Here is a 24,425-nt window from a genome sequence, read left to right on the forward strand (position 1 = left end):
CTCCTCCGTCTTGCAAACAACAACATCATTTTCTTCCACTAGAGCAAGAGTTAGGCCTTGATGGGGGACACTGATGTGGGACCAAGCAGTGCAGGTCGAGTGGACTGACTCCGCCCCGGCTCAGTGTACACTGGGGAAAGAACCACCAGCAGAAGCTCCACTGTAGGCTCAACCAGTTGTGGGCAGATAGAAGGCACAGCAGAGGGAGCTGCGATTAGCATAAAAATCTACAGCACAGCCTCTTTGAATTCCCCAACCTGCTGCAGAGACGATGATGACCAGGGGACCTGCATACTCACCAGTCTAAATTTAGCACCAGCCTCCAGCTGGACACAGAAGCCCGGGTCAGCAGTCATGAAGCTCACGGCGAAGCTCTTCCTTTATTGAGATCATCTAGACTTGGAAGAAGGTCACATTCACTTTTTCTGCCTGTTGTATACATTTTCCTTAGACTTGTCTTATGACGCAGCGCAGCGAATCACCTTGCTGCGCTGCATGAGAGGGAGAGGGCAGGAATGTACCATATTTAACATTATACAGTGCATTGCTGTTCTTTCTTAGAGCTGGTGCACAATGTGCTGCCTAGCGCCAACGCAGGCACCCTTGCACCATGGTGCAAGGGTGCTTGCCTTGTCGCCAGGATGGTTTTTGTGAATGAAGGGGCACCATCGTACACAGAAACAATCCTCTCAGGCATTTTCCTCTTTCTACGTAAAAAAACAAGAAGCGGGGATGCGTCTCATTTTGACACATTCCCAGGTCTACCAGTGATGGTAATTCTGGGAATGCGTCAAAGTCCATGGGTTGGTGCATGGGACACCCATGTAATACCCCCCAGTGTTGAGTTATGCAATGTAGTGATTGGTGTGGCGTTGCGTTACTCTACATTTATCAAGCCACGCAGGGCCATGCAAGATAAACCTTACTTAGTAGATGCATCACCTTCGCTCCCCATTGCATGGCGGAAGGGCGACGAGACTGCATGATAACTATGCCCCTAACTGACAGAAGTTACCACTATCTATTTGGCCCTGCGTCTGGTGCTCAAGCTCGGCCTGTTTCCCTGCAGGCCGTGGGGTGCACTAGAGAGCTTTTGTTGCATCACTTGGACTCATGCGCGAAACCAAGGAACTGTAAGCAGATGACAACATCTGCTGTCAAAACATCTGCTGTCCTTTCAGATGCAACATCCTTGGAAACTGCCAAGTTTATATTTAGAGATTTATTGGAAAATGAAGATTGGTAAGAGCGGTGCTCTGGATCTGTGTCTTTGGCATTAGAAACCAGATGAGGTAGCCTACTCTGCAGATGTGGCGCCTTGACGTAGCTCTAAGTTGTCATGCCTAGAAGCTGGACAAAGCCGGGACAGAGGTCTATGGGGTCACTTGTAGGCAGGCAGGAGCTATTGCAGGAGTTTCTAGATGAGGCTTCTGCAACCAGTAGCTCATGAACCACTGGCAGCACTCCAGAAACATGTAAGCAGCTCTCCTGTGTACAGCCCATCCTACTAAATTAAACATTTTTACTTAGCTGAATATATTTATAAGAAAATTAAAAAGAGTGCATGTGAGAGAAAACTGTGTGTATTGTCAGAACTCATAAGTTGCTGTTTGGCGTAAAATGCTCAAATGTCCAAAATATTGTTTAGGCTGATATTTGAATGATAAATCATGCGGCGTCGGAGAAACTTATTACTACTAGTATTACCTTGGTGCCTGATGTTGTATGTATTACCTCTGTAAAGGCAATCAAAGTTGAAGAAGTCCTTTTTACGCTTCCTGCCTGATCCCTGCTGGTGATCTCACCGGGGACGGTCACTGAGGTCATCTGGTCTGATGTGGTCACTTTTACAACACTAATAATACAAGAAGCTCAGGATCCTTTTCATTGAGCATAAGCAGCGCTGGCAACAGGAAATGTTGGACCCCCTTGTTCTAGACCCAGTCAGGGGCCTGCGGAGATTCTTACAGTAAGGAATCTACTGTCAGAAGTTACTTTGTGAAGGGCAGTGCAGTTTGAGAGCGCCCAATACTCAGTTAGTCTGTACAAAAAAGGAGATTTGAGTGTCATTCGGAGCACCAGATTCAGTGCTGTGGTCTGGTTTGACAGCGCACCTTTCGCCAGACAATTATGTGAGAATCACCATAAGAGGGGCTTTGGCTCCACCCGCATGCTGGGTGCCAGGAGCACACGTTTTAACTGGGCAGAAGTTGTCTGCTTTCAGAAAAAATAAAAATGACGGCCCTCCACGCAGATGTGAATTTGTTTTTATTTATTGAACTCCCTGAGCTAGCAGGTGCACACACGTGGCATCCAAGGATATTAAAATGTCTTTGATAACTAGTTCATTTGTTGTGTTTTTTTTCTGGCAGCAACATACTTGGTAGGAAAGCTGTTATTAACCTCCATGGATTTTTAGGTCTTGCTTGACAGTGCAGCTGTCACTAGTCCAGATGTGATCCACAAATACGAGTCCTACTGAGAGAGAGGATTTGACTCCACCCACATGTTGGTGCCCATGAACACAGGATTTGATTGGGCCTAATTTGTGGGCTTCCACCAAAAAGGATTGCTTTTATTGCACTTGTTGGCTTGTGGCAAAGTTTATAATCGATGCAGAAGGCCTGAGTTGGTTATGGTGGAAACCAATGATCATGGGCATAGGCCTGAACTGTTTATTATCAAATGTTATGAAAGAGGCTTGACATATTTATTGTGAGCAGCATATGTTAACGTTGATAGGCATTTAGGCGTGGATTTTTATCTTTCTATTTGAAAGACTAAAAATAGGTATTTTGTTGCATGGACTCTCACGGATGGCCATAATAGGCTACAGCTCTGGCATTGGCCCCCACTCTGACAAACCCGGCAGGGTTTCACTGTGATGATTCTCGTTTGGCCCTCTTGAGGCGGGTTGTATTTTGTTGCATGGACTCTCGCGGATGGCCATAATAGGCCCCCGCTCTGACAAACCCGGCAGGGTTTCACTGTGATGATTCTCGTTTGGCCCTCTTGAGGCGGGTTGTATTTTGTTGCATGGACTCTCGCGGATGGCCATAATAGGCTACAGCTCTGACATTGGCCCCCGCTCTGACAAACCATGCACAGTTTCACTGTGATGATTCTCGTTTGGCCCTCGTGAGGCGGGTTGTATTTTGTTGCATGGACTCTCACGGATGGCCATAATAGGCTACAGCTCTGGCATTGGCCCCCACTCTGACAAACCCGGCAGGGTTTCACTGTGATGATTCTCGTTTGGCCCTCTTGAGGCGGGTTGTATTTTGTTGCATGGACTCTCGCGGATGGCCATAATAGGCCCCCGCTCTGACAAACCCGGCAGGGTTTCACTGTGATGAGTCTCCTTTGGCCCTCTTGAGGCGGGTTGTATTTTGTTGCATGGACTCTCACGGATGGCCATAATAGGCTACAGCTCTGGCATTGGCCCCCGCTCTGACAAACCATGCAGGGTTTCACTGTGATGAGTCTCGTTTGGCCCTCATGAGGCGGGTTGTATTTTGTTGCATGGACTCTCGCGGATGGCCATAATAGGCTACAGCTCTGGCATTGGCCCCCACTCTGACAAACCCGGCAGGGTTTCACTGTGATGATTCTCGTTTGGCCCTCTTGAGGCGGGTTGTATTTTGTTGCATGGACTCTCGCGGATGGCCATAATAGGCCCCCGCTCTGACAAACCCGGCAGGGTTTCACTGTGATGAGTCTCCTTTGGCCCTCTTGAGGCGGGTTGTATTTTGTTGCATGGACTCTCACGGATGGCCATAATAGGCTACAGCTCTGGCATTGGCCCCCGCTCTGACAAACCATGCAGGGTTTCACTGTGATGAGTCTCCTTTGGCCCTCTTGAGGCGGGTTGTATTTTGTTGCATGGACTCTCGCGGATGGCCATAATAGGCTACAGCTCTGGCATTGGCCCCCGCTCTGACAAACCATGCAGGGTTTCACTGTGATGAGTCTCCTTTGGCCCTCTTGAGGCGGGTTGTATTTTGTTGCATGGACTCTCGCGGATGGCCATAATAGGCTACAGCTCTGACATTGGCCCCCACTCTGACAAACCCGGCACGGTTTCACTGTGATGATTCTCGTTTGGCCCTCTTGAGGCGGGTTGTATTTTGTTGCATGGACTCTCACGGATGGCCATAATAGGCTACAGCTCTGACATTGGCCCCCACTCTGACAAACCATGCACAGTTTCACTGTGATGATTCTCGTTTGGCCCTCTTGAGGCGGGTTGTATTTTGTTGCATGGACTCTCACGGATGGCCATAATAGGCTACAGCTCTGGCATTGGCCCCCACTCTGACAAACCCGGCAGGGTTTCACTGTGATGATTCTCGTTTGGCCCTCGTGAGGCGGGTTGTATTTTGTAATGCAAGCTGCATTTCCATCTATATTTGCAATGTTATAATTGTACGCGTGGTGGCTGCCGGTTTATGTGCACTTGAATAGAATAAAGTGTAAGACCAATGTTAAAGGCTAATCAGTAAAATCACACCAGGTCTGTTTATTATGAAATGTTATGACAAAGCCATTAGGCCTGCCCTACTTGTTGTGGAAAGTATGTGCTAAAGACAATAGACTTTGAAAGGATGGATTGCTATTACAATGCATTATGCTAAAGCCCATAGGCAGGGACATTTTTATGATGGAATTTCACAGATTACTATTACTGTAGTAGACAAGGGTTTGGATGTTTTTGATCCAACCGAACAGATTGTAGGGATGGAAGATACATACTACGATGAGCCCTATTAGGCCGTCTAAGGAGAGATGGTGTTTAGCTTTGCCAGATGTATTTTTGCTTTGTTTACATTTGTACTTTTATGACTGTGTGCTTGATGGTTGCCATGTGGAGAGTTTACACTCAGTACAATGGGATAGAGTAGGTTCTCGTGGTGACAGACAGTCCAATGATAAAGGCTGTAGGCCTGATTGTTTATTATGAAAAGGTATCAGCCTGACATTGATTCTTGAAAAGCATAATTTAAAGTCAGTAGTCATTCAGGGGTGGATTGTTGTTCCTTTAAATTAAATCCTGGAGATAGGGTTCTTTTCTACCTTGAATCCCATAGGTTACTTTTGTAGGGACAGGTTTTTGTGTTGGTTACCCCCTCTGACACACTGTGAGCATACAGGATTTGCACGGTGAGAATCCCTGTGAAGCCCTGGTAGGAGAGATGCTATTTTACTTTGCCAACTGCATGTCGCATACATTTGCAATTGTATTGCTGTATGAATGATGCCTGCCTTGTGGGGCAGCTCATGCTCAGTGCAGTTGGCCTGACTTTGTCATGCCGACAAGCTAATGATAACAGCTAGATGCTTGATTGGTGAGCAGGGAAATGTTATGCATGATGCCATAGGTCCAGCCTGTTATGGAAAGTTAATGCAAAGACAGTAGCCCTGACTTATTTATAGTGAAAAGCATTTTCTAAAGACCTTAGGCCTCTAACAGTGGTTTGTTGTGAAATTAGGCAAAGCAAGGTCACATGTAATCTCATCGTAGGCAAGGTTTATGGTGTGGGTCGCCCACTCTGACAAGACCTGGGGAAAGAGTTTTACTTTGGTGATTCATGTTCGCCCCTACTGAGAGGGGCTGTATTTTGTGCTAAAGTGCTTGTGCTCACTCCTCTAAATATGGTTTAATTGACTTACAGCTAATTTACATATTTAATTTACTTATATGTCCCTTGTAGTATGGTATACCAAATACACAGGGCCTGTAAATTCAATGCTACTATGGGACTGCAGCATGTATTGTGCCACCCACTTAAGTAGCACCTTAAAACAACTTCCAGGCCTGCCATTACTGGCTGAATGCAGTTTTAAACTACTAATTTGACTTGGCAATATAACCATCTTGTCAAGTCTTAAACTGACCTCTGGTTGCATACACGTCACCCCTAAGGCAGGTATTAGGTAAGCCCATAGGGCAGAGTGCATCCTAATGAAACGGTTGGACATGTACTTTTGAGTTTTACTAGCCCTAGCAGACTCCTTCGATCAGCAGGCCACAATTTAGTGGTCATCACCAGAGTGCAGAAAAAAAGATGGGGAAGTAGAGCCTTCCCGGTTGCTGCTGCCAAGCTCTGAAATACCCTCCCCCTCTCTTTGACCAATATGAAGTCATATATGCCTTTTAGGAAGGTGTTAAAAACGTGTCTCTTCTTTTTGTAACTTGCCATTCACCTGTCATGATGGGGTTATGAGCAGGGTCACTCTCAGGATTGACTATCAGAGCCTTGAAGCCATTGGGCTATTGATGCACTATAGAAGTTTATATATCAACTTTTACATGTCCTGATGGGGAAAAACTTCTAAAGTCTTTTTTCCCTACTGTGAGGCCTATCTGTCCCATAGGATAACATTGGAGTGCCCTATTACATTTAATAAGTGGTAACTTTTTATTGAAGACAGATGCACATTTCATGTCTGGTATCTATGAAATTGTAATGAAAAATCCTCTTTAATGATAAAGTTGGATTTTGCATTGCAATTTTGAAAATGCCACTTTTAGAAAGTGGGTATTTTCCTGCCCTAGACTTTTGGTGCTTACAGCCTGTCTTATGTCATATGACTCGGTGTAACTGACAGACTTTGTGAATCCTCTCAGACAGCCACACAATAGAGGGATTAGGGGTGCCTGAATGGGCCATGTTCTGGCAGGGTGAGGGTGGCAGAGCCAGGCACAACCCTACTTGCAACTGAATAGGCTATGCTCTGCATCAACCCAAAGGGACCATCACCTCCACATTGTCACAGCAGCCAGCTTGAAGCCGGAGCAGGGGAGTCAGGAAATTCTAAGCAATTTAAGGAGACACCTCTAGAAACTTCTCCCATCTTCAAGGATGGCACCAGATATAAAAATAGGACCCTCCGACCCACTGTTCAGTACGCTTCTGGACCTATGGAGACTCTGCCAAGAAGAAGGACTGCTGTGCTGCTGAAAGGATTGCCACTCTGCTGCGCTGCTGGATCACTGCCTTGCTGGACAGCTGCAATGCTGGATTGCTGCCCTGCTGCATGTCTGCCTGAGTCAAAAGGATTGAACCTGCACCTGAACCCAGGACTCTCAGAGTGACTTCCATGGCAAGTCTGCTGGCCTCCTGTTCAGAGACATAGGGACATAACAGGCTCCCAACCACCTGAACCAGCACCCAGATCCAGCTGAAGGAAGCCCCTGACCCCTCCAAGTGATGCCTCTCAGGTCCTGGACCATTGGTGTGCCCTCAAAGAGGCTAATTGAAGTTTTTGGGCTTTTCATGGCAACGAGTGGGTCCTTTGGTGCCCAAAACTTGTCACTTGCACGTCCCACCAACGTGAAGTACTGTCAGCTGACCGTTTGTGCTATAGAATTTCGCTTGTTTGAAGCACCACTGCGAAGCGCCGACTCACCTCCTCCCAATAACAACAGGATCTTCGTGCTACAGCAATGACCTCTGCGGTGCCAAGCTGCTCTTCATGCTACACCGATGACAATCCAAGACACATCCAGGCTCCTCGCTGACCCTTCACCGCAAACTGAACTCTTTGCGCTGGAATAAAAAGGAAACATTTCAGATTCACATTGCCTCAAGCGCAATTCCCTGTTGCCACCCCTAGGCCCTGCCTCCACCTGATCTATACCATGGAACCAGAAGCTGGTGTCCCCGTGGTGGTTTATGCCATAATGCTCCACCATCGGGTATCTCATGTTCCCATTAATGATTGCTCTGCGGTGCTCCTGGATGGGCAGTTTGAGGCTTCTCTTGGTGCTGCCCACATAGACCTTATTACAAGGGCAGCCAATCACAAACTACAAATGGGATATTTTAATAACAGCACTCCATTGCAGGCCATTGCCTAACGGTAAAGTGTGCTCTGTACTTTACCGTCCCTTATGTAGAAGTGAAAGTCAAGCTAATTGATTTTATCTCTGTGGTGTTCCATGGTAAGACTGACATTGTAGGGGTTGGCATTGAGGTACTGGAAGTATTCCATAAGGGAGTCCTCTGTGCCAGACCACAGGCAAATGATATCGTCAATGTACCTCCCCCAAAAGACTATGTGTTTGGTCCAAGGGGAGGCACATCTGTTTCAGGCATGTTCCCTCTCATACCACCTCAAAAAGAGGCATGCATAAGAGGGAGCAAACCTGTAACCCATAGCAGTCCCCCTTTTCTGGTGGTACCTAGTGCCATTGTGGAGGAAGTAGTTCTTAGCGAGAACCAGCTCCATCATATCCAACACCATGTTGATGTGTTCATAAGAATCCACCCCCTCTCTGTCCAAGAACAACCTAGCTGCCAAGAGCCCAAATTTGTGTTGAATGCATGTGTAAAGGCTTACAACATCAAATGTCACAAAGAGTAATTTCTCAGACCAAGTTAGGTCCTTGAATTTAGTGAGTGTCCTTGCTTATACAGAAGATGACTTACCTTATTACCTCACATTTAAAAGAGGCAGACTATCCTATGTGCATGGTAATTGTACATCTGGAAGACTCTATTCTAGATCTGTTTCACTTTATGATGTATTGCTTCAAAGTGGCTGCCTGGAGTTAGTATTAAAAGAACTATGCATAATGTTATCTGCTGTGTCTTTAATGAAATCCAGATACTCTTGTCATGTTACTAGGAGAATCTTAATTCTCACCAGAGTCTGTATTCATCTGTGAGAGTTTTTCAGAAAAGTAGATAAATATGTGAATCTATCCTGGCTGAGTAACAGGGATATGGTTTATTTATGGTTCAATCATTGAGAATACAGAGTGAGTGGTTACAAGAGGAGGTCATCGGACTTTGAAAGTGGTGGATTGAACTCTGGCTGAGATGATGAACATGTTAAGAATGTCTTCGCCGAAATACTAATTTGTATGTTTTATTTATGTCCTGCAGAACTGGGGCGAATGTTTTTACTCGCGAGGTCTGAGAGGATCCTTGAGGCTGCATCAAGGATTAGACACCAGAGATGGATCAGCATCTGCAGAACTCTGCAGAGTTCCACTCAAATCACCCTCGAACCCCTATTGAGGCGCAGTGGACCATTGGCTTGCCAAGGCTCACTACTGTCAAAAACTACTCCTGGGCTCTGCTGAGGATTGCAAACTCCTTCTAATTCTGCCCACCTAACATCCCATTCCACAATCTTCTAGGAGATTGTGGAGAGCTCTGGAGGCATTTTCATTCTTTCATTAAGCTTTGTACCATATTCAAATTTACAGAAGTCAATAAAAAACAAACCCAGAATTCTTGCCTTTGAGTATTTTCTGTCATTGTTCACAACTTTAGAAGCAAGTTTCTATCATCAGTGCAAAGCTGGGTGAACTCGACACCATGGAGGAAAGACCAGTTTGAAACTTTGGGGTTTATTTCTACTCAAAGAGACGGAGTGGACAGCAAGAGTGAACTAAAATTTAGAACGTAAGAGACCAGATGGAGCTTTCATCCCTTAAGGTGGTTTCAGTTATAGGTCTGGACATGGAGACATCACTGGAGGCTTTAGATAGGTTGGTGGTGTAGCTAACACTATGTGAATCTACCACTGATGTAAAAGGCATAAAACATAGAATACACACTGTAGGGCAGCAGGTCCAAGAGAAGTCTGAGCCCAACAAGTCATCCTCAAGTATAGAGGGAGCACAAGAAATAATACTGCCCCTGGGGGTGTTTAAATAGGTTTCTCTACCCTAAGGTTTTATGCATGAGGCTGCTGTGTCACTCTAACAAATGCAATCACCACATGCAGAGATGTCGCTGGGTGCCAAAGGAATAACCGTGAATGAAAGTCAACACCTGGCATGATCCTCTCTTGTGAACTGAAGCATCCACCAGCAATATCTGGTTTACGACACCCCATTGTCACTTGCTGTGGGCATGGTGTAAAGCAGGGCAGGTTTACATATTCAGTAGGTCACAGCAGGAGGCCTCTGATGAGATGATGCAGCATTAGCTATTACAGGTGGCACGCTATGGGATGTGATATTGATGGCCTCTGGGTTCCCTGCACTCAGGGGTAGCAGGGAGGACGGTATGGTCCATGAGGCCAATATTCCAGGGGGTATCCCATGAGCACCTCATAAGTGTGCCGAGCTTACTTAAACCATCACCTGATGATTTGCCTCTTTAAACTCAAGCCAGGGACACAAGATGATTTATTAAGAGGTAACTCCGCTAAATCAATTTCTACTTATTTCTCTATGGAAAGCTCGATCTATGCATGAGCCACGTCTTGTGTTCTAGCAGAACTATGTGAATTTCACAAAATGATTGGCTTCTATCGGGCTATTTCTCTTTGGTTACATGTTGAACAAAAGCTTAGATGGCTGTATGCAGAGTTATGGTTTTGAGAAGAGTCCAATAGTTTCTGCACATGATTCGCTCAGCGGTTGACCCTTCATTGCATTGCGCATGCAGTAAATTCTGAACCATCGCCTATAAGAGTGCCTTTGTGCTCCTAATCTGCAGTCTGATGCATTGCTGGAGCCCAAAAATATTGCAATGAAACTCCCATCTTTGGGTCTCTTCCTTGGCTCCTTCTTGGCTCCCACAGTAAGTCCAGGCTGGGTTCCTTCATTTCGTTATAAGTCATCATGCCTTAAGAAGTCTCGTCATCCACACATGGTATCACAAACAATGATACGTGCCTTAGATGCACCACAGGCAGTAATGTGTGGATTACTCACTGGGAATCTTCATTACTCCAATTCTTACTCCCTACCTCGCATTACTTGCTTTAATGAGTTGTAGGTGACCCTTCAGCTCCTCTTCTGATCTCACTCACCACTCAGTCTACCCTTACCTCCAGCTGACCCGAAGAGGAGAGATTTGTAACATCTCTACATTAAGATGTTCAGTGTGGGACATAAGGTCCGGCAGGTCAACTTTCAAGTGTATCCTCCTTTCTGAGCTCCAGGTCCCATGAAAGAATGTCCCTCACATGCATGTTATAAATAATAATAATAATTATTATTATTATTTTGCAGTGCAAACATAAATGTATTTAAAAAGACAACAAGCAGGGACTTGTCAAGACCTATTCTGCCTTTGCCCAGTTACAATGGACCTGTGAATGTTTTTGAGAGCACAGCCAGTATCGCAAGAAACAAGCCTTTCAACGGATCCCACCATTGTTCAGTCTTCAGTTTGTGTGGGGTGCAGCACCTCCTGCAGCCCTTGTTCCAGCGCCTCTGAGGGGGTGGGGCAGTAAGTATGACATGAGTGGGGTGCAGCCCTTGTTCTAGCGCCTCTGCGGGGATGGGGAAGTAAGTATGACATGTGTGGGGTGCAGCCCTTGTTACAGCGCTACTGCGGGGGTGTGGCAGTAAGTATGACATGTGTGGGGTGCAGCCCTTGTTCCAGCGCCGCTGCGGGGGTGGGGCGGTAAGTATGACATGAGTGGGGTGCAGCCCCTGTTCCAGCACTGCTGCGGGGATGGGGCAGTAAGTATGACATGTGTGGGGTGCAGCCCTTGTTCCAGCGCTACTGCGGGGGTGTGGCAGTAAGTATGACGTGTGTGGGGTGCAGCCCTTGTTCCAGCGCCTCTGAGGGGCTGGGGCAGTAAGTATGACATGTGTGGGGTGCAGCCCTTGTTCCAGCGCCTCTGCGGGGATGGGGCAGTAAGTATGACATGTGTGGGGTGCAGCCCTTGTTCCAGCGCTACTGAGGGGGTGTGGCAGTAACTATGACGTGTGCGGGATGCAGCCCTTGTTCCAGCGCCTCAGCGGGGGTGGGGCAGTAAGTATGACGTGTGTGGGGTGCAGTTCTTGTTCCAGTGCCTCTGCAGCGGTGGGGCAGTAAGTATGATGTGTGTGGGGTGCAGTTCTTGTTCCAGCACTGCTGCGGGGGTGGGGCAGTAAGTATGACATGTGTGGGGTGCAGTTCTTGTTCCAGCGCCTCTGCGGGGTTGGGGCAGTAAGTGTGACGTGTGTGGGGTGCAGCCCATGTTCCAGTGCTGCTACGGGGGTCGGGGCAGTAAGTATGACGTGTGTGGGATGCAGCCCTTGTTCCATCGCCTCTGCGGGGATAGGACAGTAAGTATGACATGTGTGGGGTGCAGCCCTTGTTCCATTGCCGCTGCGGGGTTAGGGCAGTAAGTATGACATGTGTGGGGTGCAGCCCTTGTTCCAGCACTGCTGCGGGGGTGGGGCAGTAAGTATGACGTGTGTGGGGTGCAGCTGTTCCAGCGCCTCTGCGGGGGTGGGGCAGTAAGTATGAAGTGTGTGGGGTGCAGTTCTTGTTCCAGTGCCTCAGCAGGGGTGGGGCAGTAAGTTTGACGTGTGTGGGGTGCAGTTCTTGTTCCAGCGCCTCTGCGGGGTTGGGGCAGTAAGTATGGTGTGTGTGGGGTGCAGCCCTTGTTCCAGCACTGCTGCGGGGGTTGGGGTGGTAAGTATGACGTGTGTGGGGTGCAGCCCTTGTTCCAGCACTGCTGTGGGGGTGGGGCAGTAAGTATGACGTGTGTGGGGTGCAGCCCTTGTTCCAGCGCTGCTGCGGGGTTGGGGCAGTAAGTATGACATGTGTGGGGTGCAGCCCTTGTTCCAGCACTGCTGCGGGGGTGGGGCAGTAAGTATGACATGTGTGGGGTGCAGCTGTTCCAGCGCCTCTGCGGGGGTGGGGCAGTAAGTATGACGTGTGTGGGGTGCAGTTCTTGTTCCAGTGCCTCAGCAGGGGTGGGGCAGTAAGTTTGACGTGTGTGGGGTGCAGTTCTTGTTCCAGCGCCTCTGCGGGGTTGGGGCAGTAAGTATGACGTGTGTGGGGTGCAGCCCTTGTTCCAGCACTGCTGTGGGGGTGGGGCAGTAAGTATGACGTGTGTGGGGTGCAGCCCTTGTTCCAGCGCTGCTGCGGGGTGGGGCAGTAAGTATGACATGTGTGGGGTGCAGTTCTTGTTCCAGCGCCTCTGCGGGGTAGTAAGTATGACATGTGTGGGGTGCAGCCCTTGTTCCAGCACTGATGAGGGGGTGGGTCAATAAGTATGATGTGTGTGGGGCGCAGCCCTTGTTCCAGCACTGTTGTGGGGGTGGGGCAGTAAGTATGATGTGTGTGGGGTGCAGCCCTTGTTCCAGCACTGCTGCGGGGGAGGGGCAGTAAGTATGACGTGTGTAGGGTGCAGCCCTTGTTCCAGCGCTGCTGCGGGGGTGGGACAGTAAGTATGACATGTGTGGGGTGCAGTTCTTGTTCCAGTGCCTCTGCGGGGTTGGGGAAGTAAGTATGATGTGTGTGGGAGCAGCTCTTGTTCCAGCACTGCTGCGGGGGTGAGGCAGTAAGCATGACGTGTGTGGGGTGCAGTACTTGTTCCAGTGCCTCTGCAGGGGCGGGGCAATAAATATGACGTGTGTGGGGTGCAGTTCTTTTTCCAGCACTAATGCGGGGGTGGGGCAGTAAGTATGATGTGTGTGGGGTGCAGTTCTTGTTCCAGCACCTCTGCGGGGTTGGGGCAGTAAGTATGAGGTGTATGGGGTGCAGCCCTTGTTCCAGTGCCTCTGTAGGGGTGGGGCAGTAAGTATGACACGTGTGGGGTGCAGCCCTTGTTCCAGCACTGCTGCGGGGGTCGGCCAGTAAGTATGACGTGTGTGGGGTGCAGTTCTTGTTCCAGTGCCTCTGCAGGGGTGGGGCAGTAAGTATGACGTATGTGGGGTGCAGCCCTTGTTCCAGTGCCTCAGCAGGGGTGGCTCAGTGAGTATGATGTGTGTGGGGTGCAGCCTTTGTTCCAGTGCCTCAGCAGGGGTAGGGCACTGAGTATGACATGTGTGGGGTGCAGCCCTTGTTCCAATGCCTCAGCAGGGGTGGGGCAGTGAGTATGACGTGTGTGGGGTGCAGCCCTTGTTCCAGTGCCTCAGCAGGGGTGGGGCAGTAAGTATGATGTGTGTGGGGTGCAGCCCTTGTTCCAGCGCTGCTGCAGGGGTGGGGCAGTAAGTATGACGTGTGTGGGGCGCAGCCCTTGTTCCAGTGCCTCAGTAGGGGTGGGGCAGTAAGTATGACGTGTGTGGGGTGCAGCTCTTGTTCCAGTGCTGCTGCGGGGGTGGGGCAGTAAGTATGATGTGTGTGGGGTGCAGTTCTTTTTCCAGCGCCTTTGTGGGGTTGGGGCAGTAAGTATGATGTGTGTGGGGTGCAGCCCTTGTTCCAGTGCCTCATCAGGGGTGGGGCAGTGAGTATGACGTGTGTGGGGTGCAGTTCTTGTTCCAGCGCCTCTGTGGGGTATGGGCAGTAAGTATGACGTGTGTGGGGTGCAGCCTTGTTCCAGCACTGCTGTGGGGGTGGGGCAGTAAGTATGACGTGTGTGGGGTGCAGCCCTTGTTCCAGCGCTTCTGCAGGGGTGGGGCAGTAAGTATGACGTGTGTGGGGTGCAGCCCTTGTTCCAGCGCCTCTGCAGGGGTGGGCCAGTAAGTATGACATATGTGGGGTGCAGCCCTTGTTCCAGCGCCTCAGCAGGGGTGGGGCAGTAAGTATGACGTGTGTGGGGTGCAGCCCTTGTTCCAGTGCCTCAGCAGGGGTGGGGCAGTAAGTATGACGTGTGTGGGGTGCAGCCCTTGTTCCAGTGCTGCTGCGGGGTTGGGGCAGTAAGCATGACGGGTGTGGGGTGCAGTTCTTGTTCCAGCACTGCTGTGGGGGTGGGGCTGTAAGTATGACGTGTGTGGGGTGCAGCCCTTGTTCCAGTGCCTCTGCGGGGTTGGGGCAGTAAGTATGACGTGTGTGGGGTGCAGCCCTTGTTCCAGCGCCTCAGCAGGAGTGGGGCAGGAAGTATGACATGTGTGGGGTGCAGCCCTTGTTCCAGCGCCTCTGCCGGGTTGGGCAGTAAGTATGACGTGTGTGGGGTGCAGCCCTTGTTCCAGCGCCTCAGCAGGGGTGGGGCAGTGAGCATGACGTGTGTGGTGGTACGTGCTCCCCTGCTTGGGGTGTCCCATACACCTGTCTGGTCTGCAGTTGAATAGGGGGTTGTCTAAAGGTCGGAAGTCTCCTTTTCAGTTGTTGTCTTTGGGATCCCTAGTACAGCCCAGAAGAGAGAGTGGACATGATTAAATGCTCATAGATGAGGAAAGGGATTTATATTAGAAGCATTTACATCTTGTATAAGGAATAATGTGATCATGTTTAAGGATAGATATATTCTTTATAATTCTTAAGATTGTTTACCAATTTGGGGGCGAGCATCCTTATCGATTATCTGGTTTTCAATGTAGGATTACCAGTAACAATTACAAATCAATGAGTCACTGCAATAACTCATTGCCAAACTGAGGGCAGCATGTCAGCTTCTAGGCACAGTCTCATCAGCATTGAACAGAATTCTGATTGGACTATTCCCTGTTTTGGAACAGTATTGTCTAGCTGTTGGGGACATAGGCTGGGCTCTGTCACCCAACAATGATGGACCACTGCCAATTTTGCAAAATGAACGTCAGAGTAAAATACTGTTTATAATTGCTGTATAATCTTCAAAGCTCCATTGTTATGGTGCCATCCTCATCCAATAGAAGTCAACATGAATGAGCCATACATTGCACCACAAAAGTCTTGTATTTACAGCCAATGAAGTGACAGCCTCACCACTATGTCCATCCCAGAGGGAGTTGGACAGCATTGCTACCTGGTGACTGCTCACTGCTGTGCCCTGCCAGAGAAGTGCCTCTGTGTCACCCCTGCCTTATTCCTCCATCTTCTCTGTCTATTTACTTCTCCTCCTCGGTCTCCTGTTGCTGTCACTGCCCATGGCCCTGTCATCACAGGTAGACTCCCCATGCTCTAACAGCCTTCCCAGTTGCTCTCCTCATATCATAAATGTTGGGAGTAGATGTGCTCGGTCCTTTTGTGCAAATATTTACAAAACAACTGTCAGCATTCATCGAAGTGTCAGTGCCCTTCACCTACAGCAAATACACCTTCACTCTGGGAGTGGCAAGGAAGGAGCAGTGGTGAAGGCAATGGAAAGTCTGGGGTTGTGTTTGTACATAAGGGCGATGAGCTCCACCTCTCTTCCACATTCATAAGATTCAGCACTCAACCAAAGGATGAGAATCAGTTGAAGACTCATTCAATGAATTAAAAGAAAAATAATAGGTAGACCACTCAATGTATGAATAAAGAATGAGAATTAATCAAGAAATGAGAATGAGTTGATCCCTCATTCAAGGAATCACTGAAAGGGGATAAGCTGACTGCTCAGTTAATGAATCTAGGAATGAGAATCAGTTAATCATTCATTCAGTGATTCAAAGAATGAGAATCATTTAACCTCTCGTTCAATGAGTCAACAAATGAGAAGCAGCAGAGCGCTCATTCAATGACTCAACAAATGAGAAGCAGCAGAGCGCTCATTCAATGAGTCAACAAATGAGAAGCAGCAGAGCGCTCATTCAATGAGTCAACAAATGGGAAGCAACAGAGCGCTCATTCAATGAGTCAACAAATGGGAAGCAACAGAGCGCTCATTCAATGAGTCAACAAATGAGAAGCAGCAGAGTGCTCATTCAATGAGTCAACAAATGAGAAGCAGCACAGCCTCATTCAATGAGTCAACAAATGAGAAGCAGCAGAGCGCTCATTCAATGAGTCAACAAATGAGAATCAACAGAGCGCTCATTCAATGAGTCAACAAATGAGAAGCAGCAGAGCGCTCATTCAATGAGTCAACAAATGAGAAGTAGCACAGCCTCATTCAATGAGTCAACAAATGAGAAGCAGCACAGCCTCATTCAATGAGTCAACAAATGAGAATCAACAGAGCACTCATTCAATGAGTCAACAAATGAGAAGCAGCAGAGCGCTCATTCAATGTTTCAACAAATGAGAAGCAGCAGAGCGCTCATTCACTGAGTCAACAAATGAGAAGCAGCAGAGTGCTCATTCAATGAGTCAACAAATGAGAAGCAGCAGAGCGCTCATTCAATGAGTCAACAAATGAGAAGCAGCAGAGCGCTCATTCAATGAGTCAACAAATGAGAAGCAACAGAGCGCTCATTCAATGAGTCAACAAATGAGAAGCAGCAGAGTGCTCATTCAATGAGTCAACAAATGAGAAGCAGCACAGCCTCATTCAATGAGTCAACAAATGAGAAGCAGCAGAGCGCTCATTCAATGAGTCAACAAATGAGAAGTAGCACAGCCTCATTCAATGAGTCAACAAATGAGAAGCAGCACAGCCTCATTCAATGAGTCAACAAAAGAGAATCAACAGAGCCCTCATTCAATGAGTCAACAAATGAGAAGCAGCAGAGCGCTCATTCACTGAGTCAACAAATGAGAAGCAGCAGAGTGCTCATTCAATGAGTCAACAAATGAGAAGCAGCAGAGCGCTCATTCAATGAGTCAACAAATGAGAAGCAGCAGAGCGCTCATTCAATGAGTCAACAAATGAGAAGCAACAGAGCGCTCATTCAATGAGTCAACAAATGAGAAGCAGCACAGCCTCATTCAATGAGTCAACAAATGAGAAGCAGCAGAGCGCTCATTCAATGAGTCAACAAATGAGAAGTAGCACAGCCTCATTCAATGAGTCAACAAATGAGAAGCAGCACAGCCTCATTCAATGAGTCAACAAAAGAGAATCAACAGAGCGCTCATTCAATGAGTCAACAAATGAGAAGCAGCAGAGCGCTCATTCAATGATTCAACAAATGAGAAGCAGCAGAGCGCTCATTCAAAGAGTCAACCAATGAGAAGCAGCAGAGCCCTCATTCAATGAGTCAACAAATGAGAAGCAGCAGAGCGCTCATTCAATGAGTCAACAAATGAGAAGCAGCACAGCCTCATTCAATGAGTCAACAAATGAGAAGCAGCAGAGCGCTCATTCAATGAGTCAACAAATGAGAAGCAGCAGAGCGCTCATTTAATGAGTCAACAAATGAGAAGCAGCAGAGCGCTCATTCAATGAGTCAACAAATGAGAAGCAGCACAGCCTCATTCAATGAGTCAACAAATGAGAAGCAGCAGAGCGCTCATTCAATGAGTCAACAAATGAGAAGTAGCACAGCCTCATTCAATGAGTCAACAAATGAGAAGCAGCACAGCCTCATTCAATGAGTCAACAAATGAGAATCAACAGAGCGCTCATTCAATGAGTCAACAAATGAGAAGCAGCAGAGCGCTCATTCAATGTTTCAACAAATGAGAAGCAGCAGAGCGCTCATTCAATGAGTCAACAAATGAGAAGCAGCAGAGCCCTCATTCACTGAGTCAACAAATGAGAAGCAGCAGAGTGCTCATTCAATGAGTCAACAAATGAGAGGCAGCAGAGCGCTCATTCAATGAGTCAACAAATGAGAAGCAGCAGAGCGCTCATTCAATGAGTCAACAAATGAGAAGCAACAGAGCGCTCATTCAATGAGTCAACAAATGAGAAGCAGCAGAGTGCTCATTCAATGAGTCAACAAATGAGAAGCAGCACAGCCTCATTCAATGAGTCAACAAATGAGAAGTAGCACAGCCTCATTCAATGAGTCAACAAATGAGAAGCAGCACAGCCTCATTCAATGAGTCAACAAAAGAGAATCAACAGAGCGCTCATTCAATGAGTCAACAAATGAGAAGCAGCAGAGCGCTCATTCAATGAGTCAACCAATGAGAAGCAGCAGAGCCCTCATTCAATGAGTCAACAAATGAGAAGCAGCAGAGCGCTCATTCAATGAGTCAACAAATGAGAAGCAGCACAGCCTCATTCAATGAGTCAACAAAAGAGAATCAACAGAGCGCTCATTCAATGAGTCAACAAATGAGAAGCAGCAGAGCGCTCATTCAATGAGTCAACAAATGAGAAGCAGCACAGCCTCGTTCAATGAGTTAACAAATGAGAGGCAGCAGAGCGCTCATTCAATGAGTCAACAAATGAGAGGCAGCAGAGCGCTCATTTAATGAGTCAACAAATGAGAAGCAGCAGAGCGCTCATTCAACGAGTCAACAAATGAGAAGCAGCAGAGCGCTCATTCAATGAGTCAACAAATGAGAAGCAGCAGAGCGCTCATTCAATGAGTCAACAAATGAGAAACAGCACAGCCTCATTCAATGAGTCAACAAATGAGAAGCAGCAGAGTGCTCATTCAATGAGTCAACAAATGAGAAGCAGCAGAGCGCTCATTCAATGAGTCAACAAATGAGAAGCAACAGAGCGCTCATTCAGCAAATCAAAGAATGTGAATGAGTTCAATACTGACTCATTGAATTAAAGAGTGAGAATCAGTCGACTACTCTTTAAATTAGTCAAGAAATGAGAATCAGCTGATCATTCAATCAATAAATCAGGGGATGAGAACCAGTTGATAAATTACTCAATGAATCAAAGAATGGGAATCAGTTGACAAAGACGCCAATGAATCGAGGATTGGGATTAATCAGACCCCTCGTTCAATGAATTTAAAGGAAAACAATGAGTTGACCACTCAATGTATGAATCAAGGATAAGAATCAGGTGACTTCTCAGTTAATGAATCTAGGAATGAGAATCAGTTGATCAATCATTCAATGATTCAGTCTATAAATCAAAGAATGAGAATCATTTGACCTGTTGTTCAATCAATTAAAGAAAGACAATCAGTTAACTAGTCATTTACTGATTCAGAGAATGGGAATCAGTTGACCACTCACTCAATGAATCAAGGAATGGGAATCGGGTGACCAGTCACTCAGTGAGTCAAGGGATGAGAATCAGTCAACCACTTGTCCAATTGATCAAAGAATGAGTAACAGCTGAGGGCTCAGCTGATTTCAAGTAGTGCCACTAAGCCCTGGGTGTGCCAAGACTCATACCTGCTCAGCTCCAGGATACCCTTCTGAAAGATAGCGCCCTCTTCAAATCTGCATGGGATACCTCAATCAATGAATGAAAGAATGAGAATAAGTTCACCACTCAATCAATGAATCAGGGAAACAAAGAATGAGAATCAAGAGTCAAATCAGTGGGCCGCCTAATGAATGAAACGAGGAATGAGAGAGGTCAAAATTGAGGGCACTCCTGGATAAAGGCTATTATATTTCCCAGAGTATCATTCACCATTCCAACTGCAATCCTATATATATCATATAACACCATGGTGCCTTAAGGGTTATGACAGGTCACCATTGCTATTTAGTGTGACAGCCCAACAACCATCACCAGAAGCTTCGGGCACAAAGCAATGCCTTTGCAGATGACATTTAGGAGATTATCCAAATAGGCAGTCAGACCTTGGGCTCCCTTCTGCATATTCACAGCTCCCTGAAGGCTTTCTGTCTGGATGGGACATAACATTTTAAAATTTAATACCTATAGAACAGGAATACTTCTCACTCGCAAAAGTAAGCATTGTTGGGACAGTTGTCTTTAGCCATTTATTTTAGGAGATGCGCAAACACTGTTAGCAGAGTTTAATTCTTTTGATAACAGGAGTTACCTTTCACCAGGAACTTAGATCAGGAACTTTAATATTTGTGCTTTCTTATCATACCCAAATCAATTGAGTGCTCCGGGCTTCAAATGGCCGGTAGAAGCCTGAAGCATCAACATTCCAATGTTTGTTTACAGCAACAGCTGTGAGCAAAGGACTCACGGAGCCCAAGGGAGTTACAACCCCATTGGGCTCTATGAGACCTTGGTTTTACTAATTAAAACATTCTACCCTGATGGGGCACAATGTTCTAATAGCCTTAGAGACCTCCGTAGCAGCCTCTACCAGCCATTCAAGGCCTGCCCCCTTGTTAAAGGCCCTCACCCTGGAGCGGGCCTTCACTGCCCAGTAGAGCCAACTACAGAGAGATCTAAGGCTTTAGTGAAGCTACCCAGGGTTCTAGTCTTCATGTGGGAAGGTTAACTTAAACAAAGAGTAGTTAACAAAAAGTAATGGATCGGTCTGTGCAAAGGAAACAAAAAGTGGTAAGGTATGACAAGATAAAGTGTTGGAGGTGGCCCTGTGCTGTTGGGGACATCTGTCAATGGGTGGCAAATGTTGCTATGAAGAAGGGGGCAGGAAAGGAGAGAAAGTGTTGTGGAGTGAAGAATGTTCCACAAGTGTTCCATCACTTTGTCCAGATTAAATCTAATACTTCTCTAATCTTTACTACATGGATTTCCTGGATGGCTTCTTCACTATCCTGAAACTCTACGCATCCGTGTCACTTTCAGTTTGCTTTATGTGATAGAACACCTACAGCTCATCCAGGGTATAATAGGCATTGGGACTAAAGATGAATTGCCTTCCTACAGTAGGTCTATGGCCTGAAGCCTCATATTAATATCCAGCTCTGGTGAAATGAGAGCACAGTGGACGTCAATTGCCTCCAAGTACAAGACCGCAGTAGAATAACCAATGCATCAGCCGCCATTGAAAAACTGAAGACAGTGACCGAAGCTAAGTGGGCAATAATGAAGTACTGGGTTTTTTTGGAACCCAGCGGTGCCAGGGAACACACCCGAAGACTTCGAGTTCTTCCTGTTTCAGACTACAGAAACACAGAGTCTTCTTGGTGAAGTCAAAGATCGTATTTATTGGCTGCAGCCAGTAACAGGTATCCTAGAAGTACAACACGTGTATATTCTCAGGAGACTGCTCACTTATGAAAACCAGCCTTCTCCTTATATACCAAATATTATGCTTTAGGCAAACATTCCTCGTTTTACGGTATGATCATTCACATGCATTCATTACAAAGGAAAAGACAGAGTCATAATGGCGAGTACATATTTCGGTTCGCTCAGCCCTTAATCAATTACCCGGCAAAGCTTAGCGCCTTCATCAGATATCGACGGACACCCAATAAAAACGGGCACCTCCTCCTCGTAAAACGGGTCATAAAGAGGGAAACAGGGGGAGGTGTGTAGAAGATTAGGCATGGTTCGTGTGTGATGAAAGGTTTCGTGTTATGCTGGGCCCTGATACTAATCTCATTCGGCCGCGGGAAGGGAACTGACCGATCAGGTTTGGCCTTAGGCAGCGGAGTCAGTTCACCCAGGTCACCGAGGAGTCAGCGAAGGTGTGTGTGTCCTTCAGACCCATGCTTGGCCATAGTCCTGTTGCCTATGAGAGGGCAATCACAAAATGGCTGTCGTCCTAAAATGGAGCTCGAGGTATTAGGACAGAAACTCTGATTTCAGGCGATCTCGTCACTCGAATGTGATGCAAATGCTTGTGCATAGTATCCTAAACATTCTTGGTCTGTTGATAAAGAAATCGTCATGTTAGAATCATGCCAGATACGTGGTTCCGAAATTTACAGTACCACAGACCCTCCTTTTGCCCTTACATAGGCAATAACCTATACTCCCGCTAGTCTGAATCCAGGTCTATGTCCATAAAGTCGCGGAGATGTTGCTGTAGCATCATCCTATTGCTTAGCTCATCTCACGTTACAGGTTTCCTTATGCATGATGTAGCGCAGATGCCACAAATTACAGGAGCACACTGTACACATCGGCAGAGCAGGAAAAGAATGGCTAAGATCATTCCAATGACTATCAGGATCTTCCAACCCCAAGCGGATATCAGTTCCCAGAACCACCCCACCGATGACCATTCCCCATTATCTACGTGAATAGATTCAGAGATTCTATGCAGTTTGGAAATGGCCTGGAAAACTGTTGGAGCGTTATCTGGAATAAAAACACAGCAGCTAGATTGGATCACTCTACATACCCCACCTCGGTCTGTAAGTATGACGTCTAACGTGGCCCTGTTCTGAAGAGTCATAAGACGATCCGACTGGAGCTCAGCAGTCAAATTACCAAGGGCACCGGCTGTTTCAACTACCGTGGATTCAACCACTCTTGTCAATTGCCTTATGTTCCTGCTGTTAACCATTGGACCCCAAAACGGCAGAGAACCCTTTATGAAATCTCCAAATTCTTGTCCTGCAGTGTCATCCTGACTGATGACGCCTCTAGCCATCCTTGTTTTATGGTAATCTGCCGCGGTCGTGTAGGTGGGAGGCAGCAGGAACGAAACAAAACATGTGCCCGAAAAGACCGGGAGCAACCAGGTATAGGCTCTATCATGGCAGATGAAATAGGTACCCTTGGCTGCTAAGAACGAAGGGGAAGTCTGAGATGCAAAAACGTAAGTTTCAGCGCAGATACTTTTCCATAACTGAGCTCTGGGATTCTTGCCATAACCTTGCAAACATAGGTGACCCTGATGGGGTACAATCCAGATCGGTGAGGATTTCTTTGCTCGCTGGTTCTCGCTCAGAGTAACTTCATATCCTGTCATATTCCAGCCAATATATGCTAGTGTCTCATCTCTTGGGATGGTTTCATAGGAAATCTCTTCCCTAATCATATCCACGATCCCCTTAGAGCACTATTCTTGGGATTATCTTTCACAGAACGTAGGGGGTTGGCTTCATGAGCATACATGAACATTGTTCTATATGCCCACACAGAACCATTATGGCTGAAAGGTAGGAGTAGGTACGGGATACCTTTATCAGTAGTATGGGGCATAAGGCCACACACCCAACAGTTAGTTGTGTTAACTACTAATTGGTGTTGATGTAGAAGCTGAATGAACGAATTATTGACAAATTCTAATCTTCTAGCAGACTCGTGTTCAGGCAGAGGGTGAAATGAATGCGAGGGAACAGTAGGAGGAGGTATGGGCTGTGCAGTTGGTGCGAGTGTTACTTGGAAAGAGAATAAGACATATCCTATGACGATCGTCATCACACTTAGTAACATGGAAATACATAACATCAAAAATCGTTTTCTTGTCATCATTATACATGTTCTGTCTTTGCAGTCCATTGGTTTAGCAGGTCTCTCATTCTCGAAAAACTCCATCCTCTCTGAGTGCTGCTCGCGGTGGTAGGGTGTTCTATGCTAAGGAAGTGCTTCTGTCAGTCCAGGGCAACTCCTTGGACCGACCAGAACTGCTGACCTAACGTCTTCAGTTGCACTCCAAAGACTTGGGCAACCGCGACCCTGCATCTGAACCCGGATGGCGGTTCGAAAAAAGCAAAAATAAGCAAGTTTCTCAGATGAAAGAGAGAGCTGCACTTCCCAAAATTATTAAAAATAGCAAGGGAAAGGAAAATAATTTTATTTGTCCATAGTCCTTGGCCTCAACTTGTAGCGATTTCTCCCAGGTACTGTCTGATCTTGGAACAAGAGTTCAGGCTCTGTAGTGTCCAATCGTATTGACGGTGACACAGCCTCTTGCAAAATGTCATTGCTTTCCTGCTCAGAGCTTGTTCCTTTCACACGTGCATCGCTAAACGGCAGAAAACGAGGCACAGTTTCAGTCTCAGAATCAGCGATCCCCTCCTGGACCCATCGGTCATATGGCAGAGGCAAAGGGACCCTCTTGCAATGGACGCCGTGGATCCAGTTCTTTTTCCCTTTCACTCGAACAGCTGATCTCGTTGAGAGAAGGACGAGATGGGGGCCGGTCCAACGGGGCTCATCATTCTTTGTCCGTCGAAAGTTTTTGACCAGCACCCATGATCCAGGATTGATAGGATGTCCTGAAGTTTCAGAGA

The 24,425-nt window shown here is 47.1% G+C and overlaps 1 protein-coding gene across 1 annotated transcript in view; it reads left to right on the top strand.

Moving 5' to 3' along the window:
• LOC146863629 (avidin-like) overlaps nucleotides 1-9,242 on the top strand; it is a 128,419-nt gene extending 119,177 nt beyond the window's left edge. Inside the window, exon 4 of the mRNA XM_085627692.1 lies at nucleotides 8,892-9,242. Within this exon, the coding sequence (XP_085483818.1) occupies nucleotides 8,892-8,925 (34 nt within the window). The 3' untranslated portion in view covers nucleotides 8,926-9,242. The remainder of the gene's footprint in view (nucleotides 1-8,891) is intronic.
• The last annotated feature ends 15,183 nt before the right edge of the window (nucleotides 9,243-24,425 follow it).

Source organism: Triturus cristatus, chromosome 2_1 (assembly GCF_964204655.1).
Source record: "Triturus cristatus chromosome 2_1, aTriCri1.1, whole genome shotgun sequence".
Taxonomy (NCBI): domain Eukaryota; kingdom Metazoa; phylum Chordata; class Amphibia; order Caudata; family Salamandridae; genus Triturus; species Triturus cristatus.